The 22,200-nt window shown below is 30.2% G+C and overlaps 1 protein-coding gene across 3 annotated transcripts; it reads right to left on the bottom strand.

The window, feature by feature from the left end:
- Window positions 1–112: 112 nt before the first annotated feature.
- On the bottom strand, window positions 113–21,361 carry LOC139485417 (uncharacterized). Of its 3 annotated transcripts, none has more exons than XM_071269890.1 (10): window positions 21,199–21,361; window positions 18,307–18,343; window positions 8,972–9,669; window positions 7,850–7,971; window positions 7,261–7,347; window positions 6,016–6,249; window positions 5,215–5,442; window positions 4,072–4,182; window positions 2,555–2,723; window positions 113–1,400 (listed from the first exon to the last, which is right to left on the bottom strand). In XM_071269890.1, exons 1-10 carry the CDS (start codon window positions 21,276–21,278, stop codon window positions 911–913), a joined length of 2,256 nt encoding a protein of 751 aa, XP_071125991.1. In that variant the 5' UTR covers window positions 21,279–21,361; the 3' UTR covers window positions 113–910. The 3 variants fall into 3 exon arrangements, with proteins under 3 accessions (XP_071125991.1, XP_071125993.1, XP_071125992.1); XM_071269892.1 differs by having other exon boundaries at window positions 20,818–21,293; XM_071269891.1 differs by lacking the exon at window positions 18,307–18,343 and having other exon boundaries at window positions 20,818–21,301.
- Between the last annotated feature and the right edge of the window lie 839 nt (window positions 21,362–22,200).

Genomic DNA, 22,200 nt, shown 5'->3' with positions numbered 1-22,200 from the left:
TTGCATTGGTTTTTTTTTTTGACTCTGCTTTAACAAACACTGGGATAGACAGACAAAAAACTGATAGCACCAAGGTTTAAGGGCACTGTATAATCATTCAACAGAAATGGAATTAAATTAACAAAGTAGTTTATTCAATAATACATAAATATTACTCATATCATAGTGTACATTCACACAAACAAATCATTGATTATTTGAGAAACATCAATAGCCATAACAAATAAGAAGGTGTTTTTTTAACAAATTAATTCAAGCCTCTAACAATGACAAATCTACAACTTCTATTAACACTGACATATATACAACTAAGCAGTGCGACTCTTTCATTTATAATTTTATGCAGTTTTGAATGCAATGAAAAATGACACTTCAAGGGGTTTAAATTTTATTTTTATTTTGAATAAAGTCTTTTGCTATTTTTTTTCTATAAATGACTGTATACACTAAATATAAAAATGAAATAAAAAATGGGGTCATTGCTCATTTAAGTTCACAATCTCCTTTAGGAAAAATGCATACATTTTTGTATAGGTAATTTTTACCTGTTTTAATCGAAGTAAATAATACAAAATACATTACAAATATAGCTCACTGTTGAGTTAAAAAAGATGTTTCAATTTGAAAGCAAGAAATTGACATTGACAAAGGGAGATAATTTGGAGATCTTCAATGATATATACATTTTAAACAGTCATCGGGGCCAAAACGAATTAACTTAAACCCATTTGATAAGGTTAGAAGTACTTAAGTATTAATTAAAATTTGTGTTAAAAAAAGAAGGTAATTTTTTGGACCCTCCTCATGTACTGCTTCCTTTTATAGAACTGATTGATATTTCTAATACATTTCTTCAATTAATTGAGAACAGTGTTTACTGGCACATATGATTTAGAAATATGGTCCATGTTCAATTGCTGGAGTCTTTTTCGAAAACATTTGGAAGAAGTGGTTCAATTCCCTTCTGACGACAGTGGCCAGTGTACTTGTTTCTTCTTTGAAACATTCGGTGCAGATAAAACATGTGATGGGATTGTGTCATCATGTTTACAATCTTCTTGAATCTGGATGCCCAGGAGAACAGTTGTTCAGCCGCCATGGTGTTATGTTTTTTGGTTAGAACGTTTTCGGGATTGTACTTCTGCTGACACTGTTTGTCCTTATGGTTGCGAATGTGCAGTCTATCAATGATTTTAGTAACTAATTTCCAAATTTTGTTCAGTGGTGATGGTAGGGGAAGGTCCTGTTGAGCAGCTTTTAGTTTGTCCAGGTGGCAGATGTTGTCATATGAGATTATATATTTCTTTATTGCTTCTTCTTGCTCTTCTGGTGTCATATGAGCTGTTTCCATGTATAGAACATTGACTATTTGGACAAACACTTGTGATGGACTTTCAGACCTGCAATCAACCAAAAATACAACATTGGTCAATTTTCAAGTCAGCCAATATAGGACAATTTAACATTGTATACAATTCTATTTGTACCATTTCCTATAAATGCTAACATCAACTGTATTTGAAATAGTGGATAGATGACTTCTTATTTTCATTCATCTCATTTATATATCTATAAATCATGCCAAACCTTGAATGTTTTTCATTCAAATAATTAAGATTAAAAATAAGGCAACTTATAATTGTGGATGTCTGTCTTAAGACTCTGGGGTAATGAATCTTTAATTAGCTGCATGTTTTTTAAAGGGCTAATTATAAAACCAGTGATGTTTATATATGTATAAGACTGACGACTATATCATAAGAATAGGTAAATTAATTAGCACCTGTCCTAAGTCAGGAATCTGATGTACAGTAGTTGTTGTTTGTTTATGAAATTTATTCATGTTTTTTTTTTTTTTATATAGATTGGACCGTTGGTATTCCCGTTTGAATGGTTTAACCCTAGTAATTTGGGGGTCCTTTATAGCTTGTTTTTCAGTGTGATCCAAGGCTCAGTGTTGAAGGCCGTACATTGACCTGTAATGGTTTACTTTTTTAATTTGTTATTTGTATGGAGAGGTTGACTCATTGGCACTCACACCACATCTTCATATGTCTATAAACACGTTATGTTACCAAAGTTATACCACATCTTCTTTTTTATATTATATATGAATGTAAACATTTGTGACTGAGAACCTATGCACTGATGGGTGAAGATGGCAATCATTTGGCAATTATCTTAAATTTTAATCAAACAGTGATTTGTCATTTGATAGACAATCAAATATTTGAGTTGGAGTTATCTGCCTTTGTTTATGATTGTGCACTTGTAGTTGAACATATTTTTAGCTTCAAACACTTTGAAATGCTTTAATATATAATTTATAATAAAAAAGGTTTTCTTGACCATTGTGGTTATTTCAATACACATCATAATTTTGCTTAATTATCAAAATATAAAATTTCATTACATTGTATGACATCTAGAGGGATCTAAAGAGTGATCACTTTATTGTACTTTTATGTTGGAACTTTTCAATCTGTGCTCAATGATAACACCAGACCTGAAGAAGACGCATGAAGAAGAACACCTTATTAAACAAGTCACTCACTTGTACACTGGATTCCAGTACAAAATGTTTCCACCACCGCTGACAACTACAACATGTCCTCTAGCACGCTGTCGCATATGTGACTTTTCACCAGTGTCTTTATTACATAAATCTTCTGGAACATCATTAACAGCTGAAGGACCTAGCTTTTTCAGTAATTGTTCTGTACCTGAAATTTGATAAACAAAATTGTTAAATCAGTTAATCACATGTACATTACTAAACTTCAAATTCTAACTATTACCCTTAGAGCTGCATCATTAATACCTTTTATCTAAGACCAAATATAGATATATTTGTGGTTCCAGTTAAACCCTTTTTAAAAAATAGGATTGGTAAGTCTGCAGTTTTATCTCTTTTTGTCGAGCCTTCGACTTTAGTCGAAAAAGCGAGACTAAGCGATCCTACATTCCGCCGGCGTTGGCGTCGTCGGCGGCGTCAACAAATATTCACTCTGTGGTTAAAGTTTTTGAAATTTTAATAACTTTCTTAAACTATACTGGATTTCTACCAAACTTTCACAGAAGCTTGTTTATAATCAAAAGATAGTATCCAGAAGTAAATTTTGTAAAAATAAAATTCCATTTTTTCCGTATTTTACTATAAATGGACTTAGTTTTTTCTGTGGGGAAACAAAACATTCACTCTGTGGTTAAAGTTTTTAGAATTTTAATAACTTTTTCAAACTATCCTGGGTTTGTACCAAACTTGGACAGAAGCTTGTTTATGATCATAAGATAATATCCAGAAGTAAATTTTGTAAATAAATAAATCCATTTTTTCCATATTTTACTTTTAAGTGGACTTAGTTTATCTGCGGGGAAACATTACTTTCACTCTGTGGTTAAAGTTTTTCAAATTTTAATAACTGTCTTAAACTATCCTGGGTTTGTACCAAACTTGGACAGAAGCTTATTTATGATCATAAGATTGTATCCAGAAGTAAAGTTTGTAAAAAGATTACTCCGTTTTTATTGTAACTTACTTTTAAATGGACTTAGATTTTCTTACAATCATAAAATGGTAACAAGAGGAATATTTTTATTGATTTTTTTCCTCATTGTTGTTGAGCCTGCAATTTACAGCAAAAATAGGCGAGACACTGGGTTCCGCGGAACCTTACAATTTTTTTTTCTAAATTTTTTTTGTGGGTCGTCAAAATATGGGAAAAATTATTGGGTATTAGGAATGCCCGACACGAAAATTAACCATTTATATGTAATTTGATGGTCAAATAAACAGTCCTGTATGGTTTTTAGTCAGTTGTTGCATTCAGTTATGAACTTTTGCATATTAGCCCTAACAGATGCTTGTAATCGAAATTAAGATGACAGAAATCTATGAATTTAATTAATTAAATTTTCAGAAATGGAAAAGAAAATTTCTAGAGTTAGGTGTGGATAACAGTGACTAGTAAGTTGTTAATTTCGGTGTCATTTTGGTCTGTTTTGAAGTGTTATGTCATCAGCAATCATACCTCATGTTGGTTTTTTTAAAAAGTAAAGCCAAATATTTACCTTGGTAGTATGCTGCACTTTTACTGATATTGTCCTTTCCATCAAGCTTTCTACAAAAAGCTGCTAATTTGGAGTCATACTCTTTTCTTTCTTCAGGGTTCTTAGGAGGTCCTGCATGATAAAAGGAACAGAATCTTACACACATTTCACATGAACAATTTTTTGCAGAAACTATAACTGCATTCATCATCTACTTTTAGTACTTTTATGGAATTCAGTGGTTAGCATTGAAGTTTTATTAAGGGACATATTTGTAGATTATTGGTGAGCATTGATATTTTTTCAATATTTCATTCCTATCTATAATTTTTTTCAAATTATTGTAAAATTATAGAAATTCGAAAACAATCATCACTTAAGAATATTAAAACTGATGACAAAAGAGTCTCAATTTTGACCATGTAAGCTATAATGGCGATCTTATTTTGGAGATGATATTTTTTCCATCAAAGTTCCTTTCTCTTATCTCAAAATTTTTACATGTAGAAGTAATGTGCAGAAATCATACTGAAGGCTATATAAATAATAAAGATTTAGTTGATAATTTCAGCTTTTTTGCAGATCTTATTTTGCACCACTGAATGACATGTAAATTTTTCAGATGTTTTAAAGTAAACTAAGACATTATTTTAATCAACTTTGTATTTGCATTATATAATCGGTCTAATTTATTCATTTACTGTATGTTCTGGTAAGTTCATTTGTGTTACTCTGTCTTGTGTTTGGGGTAAGCCGTTTCAAATGATTTTTCATAGTGCCTGTCTATGTTTCGATGTTACACTATTGTTTCAGATAAGGGTGAATGTTTGGTATCATCAAAATGTTTAAACCTGCCGCAATTGTTCACACCGGTCCATAGTGGGGAATGCGATGTTCACAGGTTGTTGTTTGTTGCTGTTGTTCATAAGACTTAGTGTTCCTCATTTCTTGTTTTTAAATATAAATTAGGCCATTAGTTTTGTGTTTTAATGTTTAAACAATAAAAACTGTATATATCTTGCTATTTGGTTGGAGTCAAGGCTCTGTGTTGAAGACCTATAATGGTTCACTTTTAAATATTGCGACTTTGGTGGAGATTTGTCTCATTTGCAATCATACCTATTCTTTTTTTATTGAAAAATAATCATAGAAATTCAAACAAACCATCTATTCCGGCACATCTGAGAAAGTCTGGCTTGGAAACTGGAATTTCCTTCTTCTTTAGGAGTTGAAAGTGGTCATCACAAAATACTGATCCAGCTTGTGGCTCTTGTGTACAAACACTTGGAAAATTCAAAAGTGGTTGACCGTCAATCTCCATTGGAATTGAGTACAGGCAGTGCTGAACACACAACTTCCAGTTGCCATCAATAATGCGAAGGTTCTCACAGCCTAAAAATAATTTAATTTAATTAAAAATAATTTACATATATATATCATTTTCACAGGCAAGCATGAAATCTGATTGATGAAAATCTGTTATGAATTTCTTATTAGCAAAAACATATGTTTAGGTAGTTAACTAATTGGTTCACTAAGATCCCCTCCCTCCTCAAAAGAAAAAAACCCATCAAGACTTAACTTAGAGGAAAAGGTAGAACAGTTCCTATTTACTCCATTTACAACTCAGTTGTATTGGCGCCATATACTCCAACTAAGCCACAAACTATTTCATGTGGGTTTTTCTCATTGTTGAGGGCCATACAGAGATCTGTTATTGCTAACATCCATTTCATTTGAATTTGGGTGAAAAGTTGTGTCATTGACAATCATACCACATATCCTTTTTTTCCCTTCAAATTTTAAATGAATTATAGCAGGTTTGAATGAAAAATATAATCTTTTACTGTTATTTCCTGTGTAATAGATTTATGGTCCACATTTCTTTCTTTGGTATTATTTGACTAATATACAATATATACCAAAGCCGATGAATGATTTTCAAACAAAAAAAAAGATATATACCTCTTTCCTTGCAAATAGATGAACATTCGGTTTCAGTGTGAGGATACAGTTCTGCTCTGCGTAGTTCGTCAATTTTATTCATGAGAACTTTTCTGTCATCTTTCTTTTGGAATGTGACTTCTTCTACCATTTGTCTTTCCCTTACTTCCTTCTCTAGTTCACCATTAAAAAAACTATTGATGGCATTCTTGCGTGACATAGTGACTTGATAACCAGTTGATCTCAGCTCTTGTTCTACAAAAATATAAGCAAGTATAAATACTAAGACAGAACAATTTTAGTGGTTGTGTTTGAAAGATACCTAAAAAGAAACACAGACCACCATAAAATTTGAGTGTTGCACACACAGACATGCATGACGTCTTTTTATTAAGCATTGGTGGTGAAGTAGATACTGTAACTCAAAAGAATGATGATTTTGTAGGCTAAACTTGTTAAGAACAAATTAAAAAAATCTGGTCATTTAACTGCAAACTAGCATTATCTCTATCCAGGTGTGTTGAAAAAGACTTTGACTGAGTCTTATTACCTATATATGTGTGCATGTATTCAATTTGCAAACCAACTAAAAGTTGTGTATTGGAATCTTGTACATTTCATAGGATGACCTCAATAATGTGGTCAGGTCAACCACTCTGAATACGACAAGAATGTGTCCACATATTTGTTTGGCGTTTTTTCTCTTCCACAAATGGGATTTATGTATTATTGCACAAAAGTATTGCTTCATGTATAATGCAGTGTAAGTAAGTCAGTTTAAAATTAAACTGAACGTTGAAAGCACAGTGACGCTTTTGACATTATTTTAATGACAGTTCATCATTTCTAACTTAAGAAATTTTGTGTGCTTTATTTTGGTCTATTTTTAAATAAGTTCCTAAAATTACACATTGACATTTGTGCTGACTATCTACTTGCAGCAATGATTGCTGGAATAAAACGGAAATAACAGAGCTTAAATTGGTGAAATTTAAAGTTATGACAGAAAAGTCTGATATGCAGATCTTAACTATTTTAATGACGCCTTAGACAGCATCTATTAGACATTTCTGTCTGAAAAAAATGTAGATGACAAATATAGTATGTTATTCAAAACCAATTGTGTAGTAAGTTGAATCAGTTTCTGATAAACTGTTGACTTCATATATGGTTTACTTTGTGTAGCTGATGATTTCCTTGAATGAGCGGAAATTTTACTCTAATTTCCTATCACATTTATAACTTATTGTATCAGTTTTTAATTACCTATACAGTTTATGTCAGCAGTTGATGAAGAATGTTCTTTCTCATAATTAGGCAGGTAAACTGGGGTGTGATCCTCTGCTGGGGGATCTGTAACAAAAAAAAACCAATAACTATACAGTTATCATTAAACACTTTATACAGATTATAATCTGGTCACGATATTGTCTTTCATATAATGTGAAATTTCAGTTTGTGTAATGATGATCATGAAAATATTCGCTTGAGATGCTTAAACAAACTTTTTTTTAAAAATATGATCTGTTGTTTCAAAGTTCATATAAAACAGAGACACAAATACAATCCCTGTGTGGTGTGATATTGAAATATCTACATGACCTAAGATGTTTTCATATGCGGAAATTTTTTTGCTTTTTATTATATTTAAAACTTAATCTTAACTGAGCACACTTAGTTTATCCATTTGTGGTGCCAAACCATGTGATTTCAATGAAAAGAATAGATGACCTATATTGGTTTCCATTTATAAAAATTGTAACTTGGATGGAGAGTTGTCTCAGTGGCACTTATACCAGATCTTCCTATTTCTAGGTAAATGTAACTCTTATCTAATGCACATAGGCGAACTTACCTTTAAAAGAGTTACTAGCAGACAACTTGGATTCATAAAAGTTGCGAGTGAAGTTGTGATCTGTTGAATAGACGGAATTGTATATTTCTGTAAATGCACTGGCAGAAACAATACCATGATTGCTGAAGTAGAAAAAGTTATGGATTATTTTTTGACTTGTTTTTTGAGTCTATACATTACTCATGTTATTGAAATAAATACAATAGAAACATACATATCTATATCAGACATGCTCATAATAACAGGTACATGTTCATCTAATTTATTGACTGAAAATGAGTTCCCTTGTTGAATATCTACAAACATATGCACTAAGCACATCATAATATTCTGTTCATGAACATGTAAAAAATATTTAGTTGATTTTTTGTTTTCCTGATTTTTTTCCCAATTTCACAGCGGTGTAATACTGTTACTGTAATTATTAATCCCTTATAATTGGAGACTGATAGTTTTCAAGTTCGAAAGGTTTTCTACTTTTTTTCTAATTTATGAGGCCCTTTATAGCTTGCTGTCCAGTATGAGCCAATGCTCTGGGTTGAAGACTGTACTTTTTTTTTGATGAATAATGGTTTACTTTTGTAAAATTGAAATGGAGTGTTGTCTCATTAGCCCTCACACCACATCTTCTTAGATCTACGAATGAATTACTTCATTACATGTATATACTCAGATCACAGTAACAAAGTGTAATGCATGTGTATAACCATACTCATCAAAATTTAGAAGATGCCATCCCATTTTTTCATTGTAAGAATGAATTTTAAATCCATGTCTTTTATAGAATCTAAATTTCATACCATACCATAATGAGATGGCTTATTCAATGTGTTAAGTAAAAAAGATGTAAAATAATCATATTCAGGTTTCCTTTGTAATAACTTGAACAATGAATTATAGGTATTTGAGAAGTAACCAAAGGAAATACTGGAATACAAATGTAACCTCTTAAATTATCTGTAATAAGCATTTAAATGATGTGGTCTGTGTTTGATTATACTTTCTTTTAGCTGAAAGTAAAATCTGATGATAATCTCAAAAAGTGTCTTGCTTATCATGCTTAATGACCAGAATTAAATGAAGAGCTTATTTAAAATCTTATAGTTTGAAATAATGTTTTACCTTGATTCACACATAAACTCGTGGACATTCTTCTCAAAGTATGTACAAGTGGAAACTTCCACGTACGGGGTTACACAATTTGAAGGGTAATACTTGGTTCCAATGTTGGGGATTCTGTAATCACATAAGTTGTATCTGGAAGAACATTCTCGGCAGCGCAAGGTACACTTAAGAGCTGGCAATGGACCAAAGCCTAAGGTGAAGACTGTGGCATGACTTGAACTATCGGAAGCATAAACTTTACCACCACAATGAAGACAGCTGTCGACTGGAGGTGCAAGAAATAACATGTGGCTTGTTGACGTATGTTGGCTGATCTCCCATAAAGTTCTATGATATGAATAACCTGAAAGTGGCCATGGTGTGTCCTTCCAACTTTCCACAGATTGAACACTGTCTAAGATTTCTTCTGAGGTAAAAGTCCTTTTACCACTGTTAACTATATTTCTTATGTAGGTTAGTCTATTTGGAAACATGATGGGAACATGTTGTGTAGCAAAGCATAACAAGACAACTGCTTCAAAACCGAACTTGCTGCACATTTCAGATGGTGTTGAAAATGATGTTGTGATGTCAGATCTTTCAAAGAAACGCTTCTTTGCTTTGGGTGTAGATGAAGTAGCCTTTCTTTTTGGTGTTGATAACACTTTTTTGGGAGTTGCTTTCTGGTTGGACAGTATTGACAACATTCTGTTGATCTAAAATTGGAAAAAGATATAGAAGTTTAGTTATTGCAAAATTAATTAGTGGTCTGTATAGCTTGTATGGCACTAGTGATGCTGCACACTTGCCTTAAGCCTTTACCTGAAATCTATTTTGCAAGGTTTCTGCTGGATCTTTTAAATTTTGATGAGATTTTTATTTTGTTTTTAATGTTTAAATAAGGTACCCTTAATCTAAAGCGAAAAAGGCGATAAATGCTAACTGTAATGTTTACTATAGTAACAATTTTTTTTAAAGTAAATAGATAGATAGATAGATAGATACTTTACTCTCAAAAAACTAGATACAAGTTTACAGAGAAACAAATTAAATGACAATTTTCTTCACAATTACAAGTGTTTTATTTTAAAATCACCATTTGAACAAGTTTTCATTTCATCTTTTACATCATAGTTATGCAGAACTATTAGATATCAAGTTGGACTTAGGAAATGCACAACCTCTGATTTAAATTCTGTTTTACCACTGAACGTGAACATATCAATCTATTACTTAAGTAATTTTTCGTATCTGCCCTTCCATTATGTGACTGTGGAAAAAATTTCAAAAAGTGGATGAAAAGAGAAAATCAAGAGCACCTTTTTATGTTAGGCCATGGTTGAGGTGTATATTTTGTCTTTAAAAAGTACCTACCACACAAGAGTATTTGATATATCATCTCACTTCAGATTCTATCATTTTTATTTATCAAGGGTAGAGGTTGACTTTATAACATCAAAAATTCCCACTACGAAAAGATGAAATATATGGGTCAAGTGAAATACCTATTAAATTAATAACACCAAGAATGTGTCCAAAGTACACGAATGCCCCACTTGCATTATCATTTTCCCTGTTCAATGGACCATGAAATTTGAAAAAAATTAATTTGGCATTAAAATTTGAAAGATCATATCATAGGGAACCTGTGTACCAAGTATCAAGTTGATTGCACTTCAACTTCATCAAAAACTACCTTGACCAAAAACTTGAACCTGAAACTCCCACTTTCATTTTCTATGTTCAATTGATCATGAAATTGGGGTCAAAAGTTTAATTTGGCTTTAAAATTAGAAAGATCATATCATAAGCAACATGTGTACTAAATTTCAAGTTGATAGGAGTTCAGCTTCCTCAAAATATACCTTGACCAAAAACTTTAACCTGAAGTGGGACAAACAGACCGACAAACAAACAGACAGACTGACGCACAGGCTACAGAACATAATGCCCCTCCACTATCGTAGGTTGGGCCTAAAAACAGTAGGTGTGTAGGAATAGCTATTATTTTAAGTTGGATGATGAAAATGTATATCTTTGAAAAATGTAATTTTTGTGTGTGATATAACTAGGGTTTTTAATTTTTATTCTGCCCTTCCACAAAATATTCAATTACAATTTTTTTAAATGTAAGATTTTTTGAAAATTCCACCCGACAACCAATCAGACAATGGTTTTAAGTTAAATCAATGCAGACAAGATTATTAACTGATGCTCATTAGCTAGTAGATACATTTGTCTTTTAAAATACAACTGACATATACGGATCGTAATGGCGCTATGTTGATAAATTTATCGGTTTTCAAGAGCAAAATTTGCAGTGCATCATCCCTACATTGGCTTTCATTTCTATGATTGTGAAAATAAACTGGTGTAATGGGGGATATAATTTTGACCAGTAGAATCTTAAATGTACAGTGATGAGTTGAAAGCATGAACAGCTGTTTTTTTTAGTTTTCTTGGTGGCCAGATGGATTCATATCTATAATAATACAAGTATATATCTTTTTTGGCTTATGGATAAAAGATGTATTTCATATTTTTGTTTAAAGATTTTATTTTACTTTTTAGTTTTTTGCACCATTTTCATGTTTTTATGATGTAACTGGAAGGTAATTTGTATTCTATATTCATATGTAGGATTTGTATTCAGTATTCCATGACATTGTGTTTTATGATATTTTAAACATAAGCCATAAAACACTCCACAATGAAAATCAGCTCTTAATTAATTATTATACTAATACACTTTATTGGTCGAGGGTCCCTTGAATTAGTCTTCAGAGTAAAACTTTTTATATTAAAGATATAAAACTTACAGTCAGCAGTCGACAAACTGAAAAAAGTGGCTTTTAAATCACTTATTTGAGTAACAAATTCACAGTTTTGTCACAAATTGGGATTTTGTATTTTTTTCAAAATTTTAAACACATAGGTTTTAATATCTTTTAAATAGAAAGGTTTATGCCTTTGATGTTATCATTTAGCTTAAAATTATATTTTAGTTGAAAAAATGCTTTAATAATGGCTTTACATAATGAATTGATACTTTCTTCAAAGATTTTTCACAGCAGTGGGAGTACTTTTCCTGTGAAGTTCAAGGTTTCATCTTTCTGATTATGTAATAAAAATCTACTGTTGACAATATAAAATTCTTACCTGAAAGTAATTGTAACAGAAGATTTTCAAGTTTTAATCTTTAGCATTATACCCCAAATATACACAGAAAAAAGTCCCATAAAATCTAACTTGATGAAGTTTAAAAAAAAAATCACCATTTAAAATTCCTATGGAGATTAGTATTGAAAAAGGAGATAACTCTTGCAAAAAAGGCAGAAATAACAATAAAAATTGATACAAAGTTATAACTTTACCTCTTCTATTCATCAGAATGTATTAATTCTTGATTTTTTAGCGGTCTTTACAAGTATAATAAACACTTCTAAAGGTATTTTCATATATTTTATCAAGCTATAATCTAGATTTCGTAAATCATTAATTGACCATTTATTAAATTTTTCAACATGTCAAGGTAAAGAATCGCAAAGTTAATAAAAATAATAAAGCATGTATTCTTCTTTTTGTGGTTTAAAGTTTCTTTAGATGAGTAAGTTGCTGAAATAATATAATATACAGATATAAGCATTACCAAATTTTCTTATTATTTTTCAAAATGGTCACAAACCTTCAAATTATCAATTTCTTTAATGGAAAATGCAAGAAAAAATAAAACTACCCATGACACTTTGGTTGTGTACATTTCAGGAGCAGAACATCATTTATTTCAGTCAAAAAACAAACTTATAACCCCATTGAAGTATCATACTGTACCTAAATTTCAAGAAAAACAACCAAAATCTGACCAAAAAGACTCATTTTTGTAAAAGTTATCTACCCTTTTAATGTTAATTTCCATAGGAAATTAAAAATGCTGCTTTTGAGTTTTCCTTAAGTTATATTTTATGGGACTCTGTGTATATAAATGGCATAATGCTATAGATTAGAACTAAAAAAAAATCTGTTGCAATTAGTTTGAGGTTAAATCTTAGTTTTACTGGACTACAAGGTCTTCACCTGAAATGACCTGGTCATCCAAGACAACACAGATGTTGGTTCTGATGAGCTTAGAAACATAATTAGGCCCTGTATCATTAGTATTCTATATTTAAAGCTACACTAAGATTAAATCACTTCTTCTAGTGATTAATTTGTACACCTGAAATAGGTGATTATTAGAGAAAGAAAACTCCAACTTACAACTTTTATGGAAATAATGTTACTTGAATCAGTGATTTAGAAAATCACTTGTTTAAGTAAGTCCCCTGACTGGTCGGAGGTACTGGTTGTACCAGTAATAATCATTAAATAAAAATTTAATAACTTCTTACTTACTTGTGTTCCTTTTCATTGTTAGTTCGTATTGCTTACATAGATGTGCTTTGGTTTAATGAAATTATTTTTTGGATATTTGGATCAAGTCAATATTGTCAAGAAGGAAGAAAAAAAGTGCGGAAAACTGATTTGTGTGACTGACGGACAGAATGCAAACCTTAAGTCCCCTTTCCACTTTGTCACTAGGAGACTAATAACAAAAAAATATTAATGGGCAAGTAATGTTAGCCTCATTTATAATGTAAGGTGTGAAGAAAAGAAGAGGGAAGATCTTAAGAGGATTGCCCTCCATATATATTGTGATTATTATAACTGCAGCATCAATATTCATCAATAGACAACAGTCATGACAGTGTCAATGGGAGTTAGTTTAAGATTTTGACACGTTGTGTATTGTGATATTTCCTAAAGAATTTAATATTACACATATTTGATTATATTTAATCATGACTTGCATGTTGTAAGTGAAATCATCTAAAGAATTAAGCTTACAAGCATAGCAAGAATTTGGGCTTGGAAGGAGTCTTCTCCTTGGTTAAGAATTATGTAAGAAATGTTGTATGCGAAGTTAATTTTGATATAACCAAAATACCAAAAAAATACCAGTTTAGACATATTAGACTCTGTTCACCATGGTTTTGTTTTGCTCACTTTGGTAACTCCTTTCCGAAAATGGCATTTGAAATTTACTAATAGTTTTCGTTACTAAACTGTTCTAAAATAGATTATATGTACAAATTTGGTTAACGCCTTTACTAGATAAAGTACTATCAACAGATTCTGTAATGTATTATTTCAAAAAGTATATGAAACATTTGGATTACAAGATTTTTTTGCCAGCTTTAGCAGCTGTGCAAAATGGGTAAATATTGTATATTTATTATGCATGGAAAGTCATATTTTGTGTGATCAAAAGAAAACTACAACAAAAACTTGTGAGAATATAGCTCTTAGGAAGCATTCAATATTTATCAGATGGATGGGCCTGCACATAAATGGGCAGGACAAGCACTTTTTTTTTGGAAATATTTGGATGGACGGGAACTTTTTTTAATATGTTAAGTGGATTGGCCAGATCTTATTTTATATGAAAATTTGCAATTAATTTTGTCGGTGTGTAGGAATTTCTTTTGCTGGCACACAAACATGTCTAAAAACAAACTGGTAGGTTGGTTCGTTTCTGTCAATTTAAGGATTAAATTCAGGAATAAAAAAGCTAGAATTTTTTGTTCAAACTATCTTTGATTTTTTTGGGTCCCTATAAGATACCATGTGGTTTCATAGGTTGGTGTAAATGACAATTAATTTATGGCTTTAATGAAAAGATATGTAAAATCGATCAATTTTTCACTTTTGGTTAAATTCAGAAAGTCACCTTTTAAATAATTTTACAACTTTTCAAATCAACTTGAATTTTCATATAACTCTTCCGCTATCTTATTTATACATGAAGTTATAGAGATCCATGTTGTTTGGTTTATTGCTGTCATTTTAAAGGAAGTTATAAAATAGGTAAAAAAGAAAAGCTAAAATTTTCAGTCTAACAGTAGGTTGAATCCAGATAGTCGAATTTTTTATAATTTTTGTTTAAATCAAATTGGATTTTCATATAAATGTATAGCTATTTGATTTATATGTATTGATCTTATAGAAAGCCAGGTTTTTTGTTAGGTAGTTTGGTGTATTTCTGTCATTTTTATGGAATTTATGAGTAGTTAAAAAAAAAGAGATAACATGTTCAGTTAATGCTGAATCCAGCATCTTCAGATTTTTTATAACTTTTTTAAAACAACTTGGTTTTTCAAATAAATTTAGAGCTATTTCATTTACATCTGACTAAATACTACATATATAGGTTGTTTTGCATTTTGTGGTATTGCTGTCAAAACTAGGAATTTTAAGTATATAAATATGTAAGAAAAAAAGATTCATCATATTCAAAAACCAGTGTTCCTAAATTGTTTTGAAAAGACTTAAAAAGAATAATAGAGAAAGGGACATTATTTTAAATATGAACTTTCTCTGTCATCATTTCTCTGTTATTACTTTAAGACAATAATGGGTAATTCAGCGTAAGATATTATGTGTTAACTTAAGTCTAAGAGTAATGCCCCTTAAATTAGAGGTATTTAATTTATTTTTAATAAATAGGGTATTTTGGAAATGAATTACAGATTGGATATTAAGTGAACACTGTGATTAATTTATGATAAGATAATTAAATATGCAAAGTGATCATTTTTATATCGAAATATTTTATACATTATAAATATGTATTTTATTCTGTTTTAATTATTTCCAAAATTTGAAACAAGATTCATTTTCTGAAGTATATATTTGCTTTTAAATGCATATAAAGATGTTTTAACTGTTTCTTTGATAATTTTATGAATTTAACCGTGAAACTATATTAATATATACACATATGTAAAATATTGAATTGTCCCTTATGTCTGTTTATATCATACATTTGGTCATTTATAGAAACAGAAAAGTAGTGTCACCTTGTTTTCTAGCTACAAAAATCATCCTTATTTGGAATGCCTTATTTGGAAAAGTTTATTTTTTTGTCAAGCACCAATAGATAATCCATAAAATCTGTTTAAAATTAATGTAATTAAGATGACCAATATAGGGAGGTAAATATATATATTCTGTTGTATCTACAAAAGTCAGATTTTAATCATAACCTAATCATAACTGGCTTTACAATGAATTTTAAACTGAAACAAAGATATGCATATAATAAAAAAAGTGCCTACCTTCAGTTTCCTGTTGCAGGTGAAAATCAGTAGCAGAATAATACAAATATTTGTGAAACATGAGATTAAGTATTAAAATGTCAAGGCATTTGATTGGGTAATAAGTAAAGTGAACTGCACAGTAATTGGCTAATTGATACAGGTATTTGATGCTGACAAGTTTTCTGTGGACATGATTTACGATTTTCATTTACAGCAATAAAAAATATAGGTATAATTAACTTCAAAGGAATGTTATACCTGTACAGATGTGATTGTGATAATTAAAAATATCATCAGGTATTAATTTTCTTTTTATGAGGGAACTTCTCCACTAATAAAATATACTTTGATCTCAATTGAAGTGATAAAGCTTCAAGGATATAAAAGAAATCACCTGAGTACTGAGTAAATCAGGATCATTGATGGTCATGATGAATGATTTTATTTAAAAAAATATTATATGTTTAAGATAATAGAATTTGTTACAAATTTGTCAATATATACCTACTTATAAGATGTATGTATAAATTACTACATTATTGCAATAAATTGCAGTTATATTTGAAATACTTTTTAAAGCCACATGCATTTAATAGAATAATTTAAAACCTGTAAGAACAGAAAAACAGCAGAAAACAAACATCTTATTATATACTGTTTTGATTCTTCATGGACTAATATGACTAATACAGTACTAATTATGGAGCAGATATATATATATACATGTATAAAAATAATTTAATGAACTTAAAAAAAAATGCTTGCACATAGTTAAAGTTGAAAAGGTAATAGATTTTCCAGGCCTTAAAAAGGTAATAAATTTTCCAAGGCTTTTATCATGCACACAATATTGGATTAAATTAAATAAATTCATATATTTTTTTTTTCATGTGTTAGTTTTTTTGTCATTTAAACACAATTTCTTTCACAAATCTTAATCACAACATTGATGTACCAAGGATAAGTATAGTTAGAGATATTTAAAGGAAAAGAATGTCAACATTGAAAGTGTGGCAAAGGGAAATCACTTGAGGACAGATTCCATCCACTAAAAATCTTTCTTAATCAGACCAAAGCGATGAAAACTATACAAATCCTTGGATGTACCACTAATATTTTTGGAAACCACCTACATGTGACTTTAGAAATTGGAAACATTTTTATAATGTTCAAAAATGTAGGGAACAAGGGAGTCGTTCTCATTTTTCATAATTACTTATTTCATTAGCAAATTAAAATGTTTTTGGATGCTGAAAACTGTGTGTATGCCATTATTGCAACTAGTATAAACCTTGCTACTTAAAAGAAACAAAAGGTTCATTTTTTTCAATTCTACTAATGAAAAGATATTATCTTAATCCATCTATCTAAATCTATGTGTTTCAAATTGTGGAAGAACTACGAATTCACAATTTGCAAGAAAACTTCAAATTTGATACTTAAAAAAATAAAGTTTAAAAATTACATTTTTAAATAAGTCACCTGACTGACCATATATGGTATCTAGATGATGGTTTCTTCCATCTTATGTCATGTGACAAACCAACCAATCAAATTCAAGCACTAGCACTAACAATGACACCAGTGTTTGTTATCCATTATAATAGAAATATCTAAATTGCCTCCTCACTTTACTTTGCTTTGTATACATGGTATAAGTTTAGTACTGCTTCTATCATTTCTATATTATAAGCCAATAAATTGTTTTTTTTTTTCATCAATTTTTTTTTGGACAATGACAGATGTTTTAATTAAAAGAAGGTTTAAGTGTGGGTCATTTTATTCAAGTTGCTTTTTAATGGAATGCTTTTTAATTTTGGCAATTTATTTTAAAAACAATGATTAGCATAGAAAAACAAACTGTTTATCACTTTTCTGATGATGAAGTACTATTGACATATGAGACGTGTTTGTTAAATAAAGCAATTAATATAATGATAGTAAATTAGTTGTTGTCTTCTTTATAGGATGTTAATGTTGAAGTTCACATTTGTTGCAACTATTCAAGGATTTGTAATAATGATTTGTAAAATAAAATGGCAAAAAGTGTGAGAAGTTGGTAGAAAAACTGTCCATTTTTTTTAAATTTTGTTTGTCGTTAACCACTTTATAATTCATATTTTTAAATTAATCATAGTAATTCAAAAAGTAACCTTCTCTTTCACCTTGAGTAACCCAATTCTCCAACAATGGTATAACCTCAGATCATGAACTTACCATTTTCATATTCCAGTGAAAGTTGGCTTGACCTGTCCTGTCAATAAAAAAAAACAATGATAGCTCTGCATGCTAATTTCTTATATGGCAAGTGTCATACATTGGCCTTTTTACAATAAATAATGCAATCCTTATCACTATAATAATCAATCATTTTAAAGATTTATATGTTGCTAATCAATTCCAATTATGATTCAAAAAGGAAATAGAAATAAAACTTAATACAAGTTCCTCTGTACAAGTTCCTTATATGGAATGTCATGTGACCTTTTTAATAGGTGTACACAATCACACAATTAGTAATTACAATCACAGTCACTGTCCTATACTTTTTTTCTAAATTTGTTTATTATTAACAAAATTATAATTCATATTTTTCTTTGTATTCATAGTAATTCAAAATCTAAGGTTCTCCTACATAAAATAAATCAATTCTCAAGCCATATCTCTGATCTCAAGCAAGTAAACAATCTTAACCTGTCATGACTATTTAGCTAGCATTACATGACCTTAGGTAGCTCTTTGACAACCACATGCATCCGGAATTTATGTTACTATTTGCTATAAAATACAGAAAGATTACCCTAAATTGTAAAAGGCAAACCTAAAAATCAATGATAGCTCTGCATGTTAATTCCTTATATGGAAAGTGTCATACATTTGGCCTTTTTACAATAAATAAAAATTATGCAATCCTTATCGCAGCAATAATCTATCCTTTTAAAGATGCATATGTTGCTAATCACTTTAAATTATGATTTTAGAGCAAAAAGAGAAATGAAGATATAAAACTTAATACAAGTTCCTTATATGGAATGTCATGTGACTTTTTTAATAGATGTACAAAATCACACAATTACAATCACAGTCACTGTCCTATTTTATTTTTCTTAAAATTTGTTTGTTATTAACAACCTTATTATTCATATTTTTATATTCATAGTAATTCAAAGTCTAAGGTTCTCTTACAGTGAATAAGCCAATTGTCTCAAGCAAGTAAACAATGGTGTAAACTCCCATCAGGTAAATTCTATTGTTGGCTTAACCTGTCATGACTATTTAGCTAGCATTTCATGATCTTAGGTAGCTCTTTGACATAGTTAACCTCATGTATCAAAATTATGTTTCTATTTGCTATAAAATACAAAAGGATTACCCTAAATTGTAAAAGGCAAAAGAATAAGAAAAATAAATGATAGCTCTGCATGTTAATTCCTTATATGGCAAGTGCAAGTGTCATACATTTTGCCTTTACAATAAATAATGCAATCCTTATCACAGCAATAATCTATCCTTTTAAAGATTTATATGTTGCTCATCACTTTCAATTAAGTTTAAAATGCATATATATATAGGATAATGTAGAAAAATCTGAACATAATACAAGTTCCAAATATTGGATGTCACATGATTTAATAGCTGTCCTATTCTTTTTTTCAAATTTATTTGTTTGTTTACCACTTTACAATTCATATTAATAGTAATTCAATAACTAAGGTTATCTTTTATATTTGATATACCAATTCTCAAACAATGCTAGAATCTGACATCAGGTACTTTTCTTTTTTTATATCTTCCAGTCATGCCAGTGAAAGAGCAAGAAAAAAATAATCATTAATAATTATTTTTAGACATCTTTTGCATGTTTATTTGGTTGTTAAGATTTGTTTATCTCATAGACACAAATTCATTGTTTTCCTTAGATATAATAATACAAATTAAAATATCAGGTAGATTCAAATATAAAGAAGGGGAAGACGTACTTGCATGTAAATGAATTATACAAGAATATTGTTCTCGTCAGATACAGGTTAATGTGTTAAACGTGGTACAACAATTTAGATACAACTTGAATTGCAGTGATTTAGAATATTTTTACCAAGGTAAAATGTCATGTCTATAATGAAAAAATCATCAAAACACAATTAGATGTGAAAAAAATGATAGCTCTGCAGGTGAATTCCAAATATGGTATTCATCACGTCATGTGACTTGTTTCAATAGGTTCATACACAACCAATATGTATATATTTCATATTTGTAGCAATGTTGAGCAAGGACTGTGTAGACAGTCAAGGAGGTTAAAACTTTCATTTGTATTTCTATACATGAGATGTTTCTTTATCATGTTTATTTTATATTTTTGTCTTATACTACAATTTTTTTAATTTTTTTGGATGATCCAGATGAGGTACACTGCCATTGTCGATTGAGGGCAACATCACATTACTGACAGCAAAGAGCCATTTGTAAAAGAGACACTTTCAAACTATCAATTTACCCTCATATTTAAATAATCATATCAATATTGATTGATAATTAGCAATTCTTCAAATTAAAAAAAAAGTCCATCATGATTTTAGTTATAAGTTACAAGGATTTGTAGTGTAAGTTATAACTACTTTGAGTAAGATGAAACTAATACTAGTAGTTTATAATATATGCAGAACTAAGCCTACTAGTAGTTAATTATATATGCCGAACTAAGCCCACATTGGCTGACAAACTTACTTTGATTTTCATATTAGGAAGGATTCCTAGAAAGAAAGCAATTCCAGACGTCATAATTTTTAGGACAGTCAATATCGGACTTCCCTGTGTCTGCAACCACTCCCTCTGTGTTGGGTTGGGGATTGTCCTGGAGGTGGGTTGTATATAAGTAACTGACACATCTCCATTAATCAGGATAGAGAGTGTACACAAATCCACTGTGCTCTCGCAGCATTAGTCGATGGGTGCTCCGCTCACGGAGTGATCTTCGTACTAACATACATACATGGCACACCATGTGTTATGAACTTATCATAGTATTAGATTTATCATGACGAGCGATTTAAATTTGATCTATATGAAGAATCTATAAACTCCCTTGATATAGCTGTAAAACATTACCCGTTAAACAGCATGTTTCTGAAAAAACAATAGTTAGAGAAGTATGTATCGGACATCTTGAATGTTGTGATGTATTGCATTCTATACGCTTGCGCAAAATCATAATTTAGAACAGCATAACTTTAGGATTATCAAAACCCGATATCTAATTCAAATTAAGTAAGTCGAGATAGTTCCTGTGAAGCGCCCAATTGAAAATTTCTAATGCTATCGGAAATCTCCAAACTTATTGTACATAATAATAGTTTTGTGTCCGTGTGTCCGGACACAAAATGAATGTCAACTATATTTTGCACCGAAACCTTGCCACTAATGCCTGGACGTGTCACCCCTCCCTGCAATACCTTTGGGAGTAATACCTTTAGCCATGCAGGTGATCAGTGGAGCGAAGATCCTAATTTATTTGAATAAAGTTTATTACATAAAAGAATTATGAACTAATTAGATTTCCGAAAACAATTCAAGTTTCACGGAACACTTATTTATGATTTGAAATTTTTACTTTTTAACTAATTCCAATATTATCATTGTTGTTAAAAATAACAGATCATGTTTATCAAAAAAAAGATAAGAAAATCTTCCGTATCAACTTAGTTATAGTCGAATAAAACAACCGTACGATTGACAAGATATCGACACGCAATTACGACTACATCGGGTTACTATAGTTTTGGTCCTTAGACATATCTTGGTGCAAATCGGAGAAGGTAACAAAATGGCCGACTGGAGAGAATTGATACTCTAAATTTAAAATCGATGGTGATCTCTTATCTAGCAGAATAAAACTTTAATATTCATGAATTTGAGCATTTTTATACAGAATGAACATAATATCAATTTTTGATTTTTTTGCGAAGTTTCCCTTTAAGGAATTTTGGTCCTCAATGCTCTTCAACTTCGTACTTTATTTGGCCCTTTAAACTTTTTTGGATTCGAGCATCACCAATGAGTCTTTTGTAGACGAAACGCGCGTCTGGTCTAAATACAAAATGTCTAAAATCT

The sequence above is a fragment of the Mytilus edulis genome, chromosome 8 (assembly GCF_963676685.1).
Source record: "Mytilus edulis chromosome 8, xbMytEdul2.2, whole genome shotgun sequence".
Taxonomy (NCBI): domain Eukaryota; kingdom Metazoa; phylum Mollusca; class Bivalvia; order Mytilida; family Mytilidae; genus Mytilus; species Mytilus edulis.
This window is presented reverse-complemented; position numbering and strand designations above follow the sequence as displayed.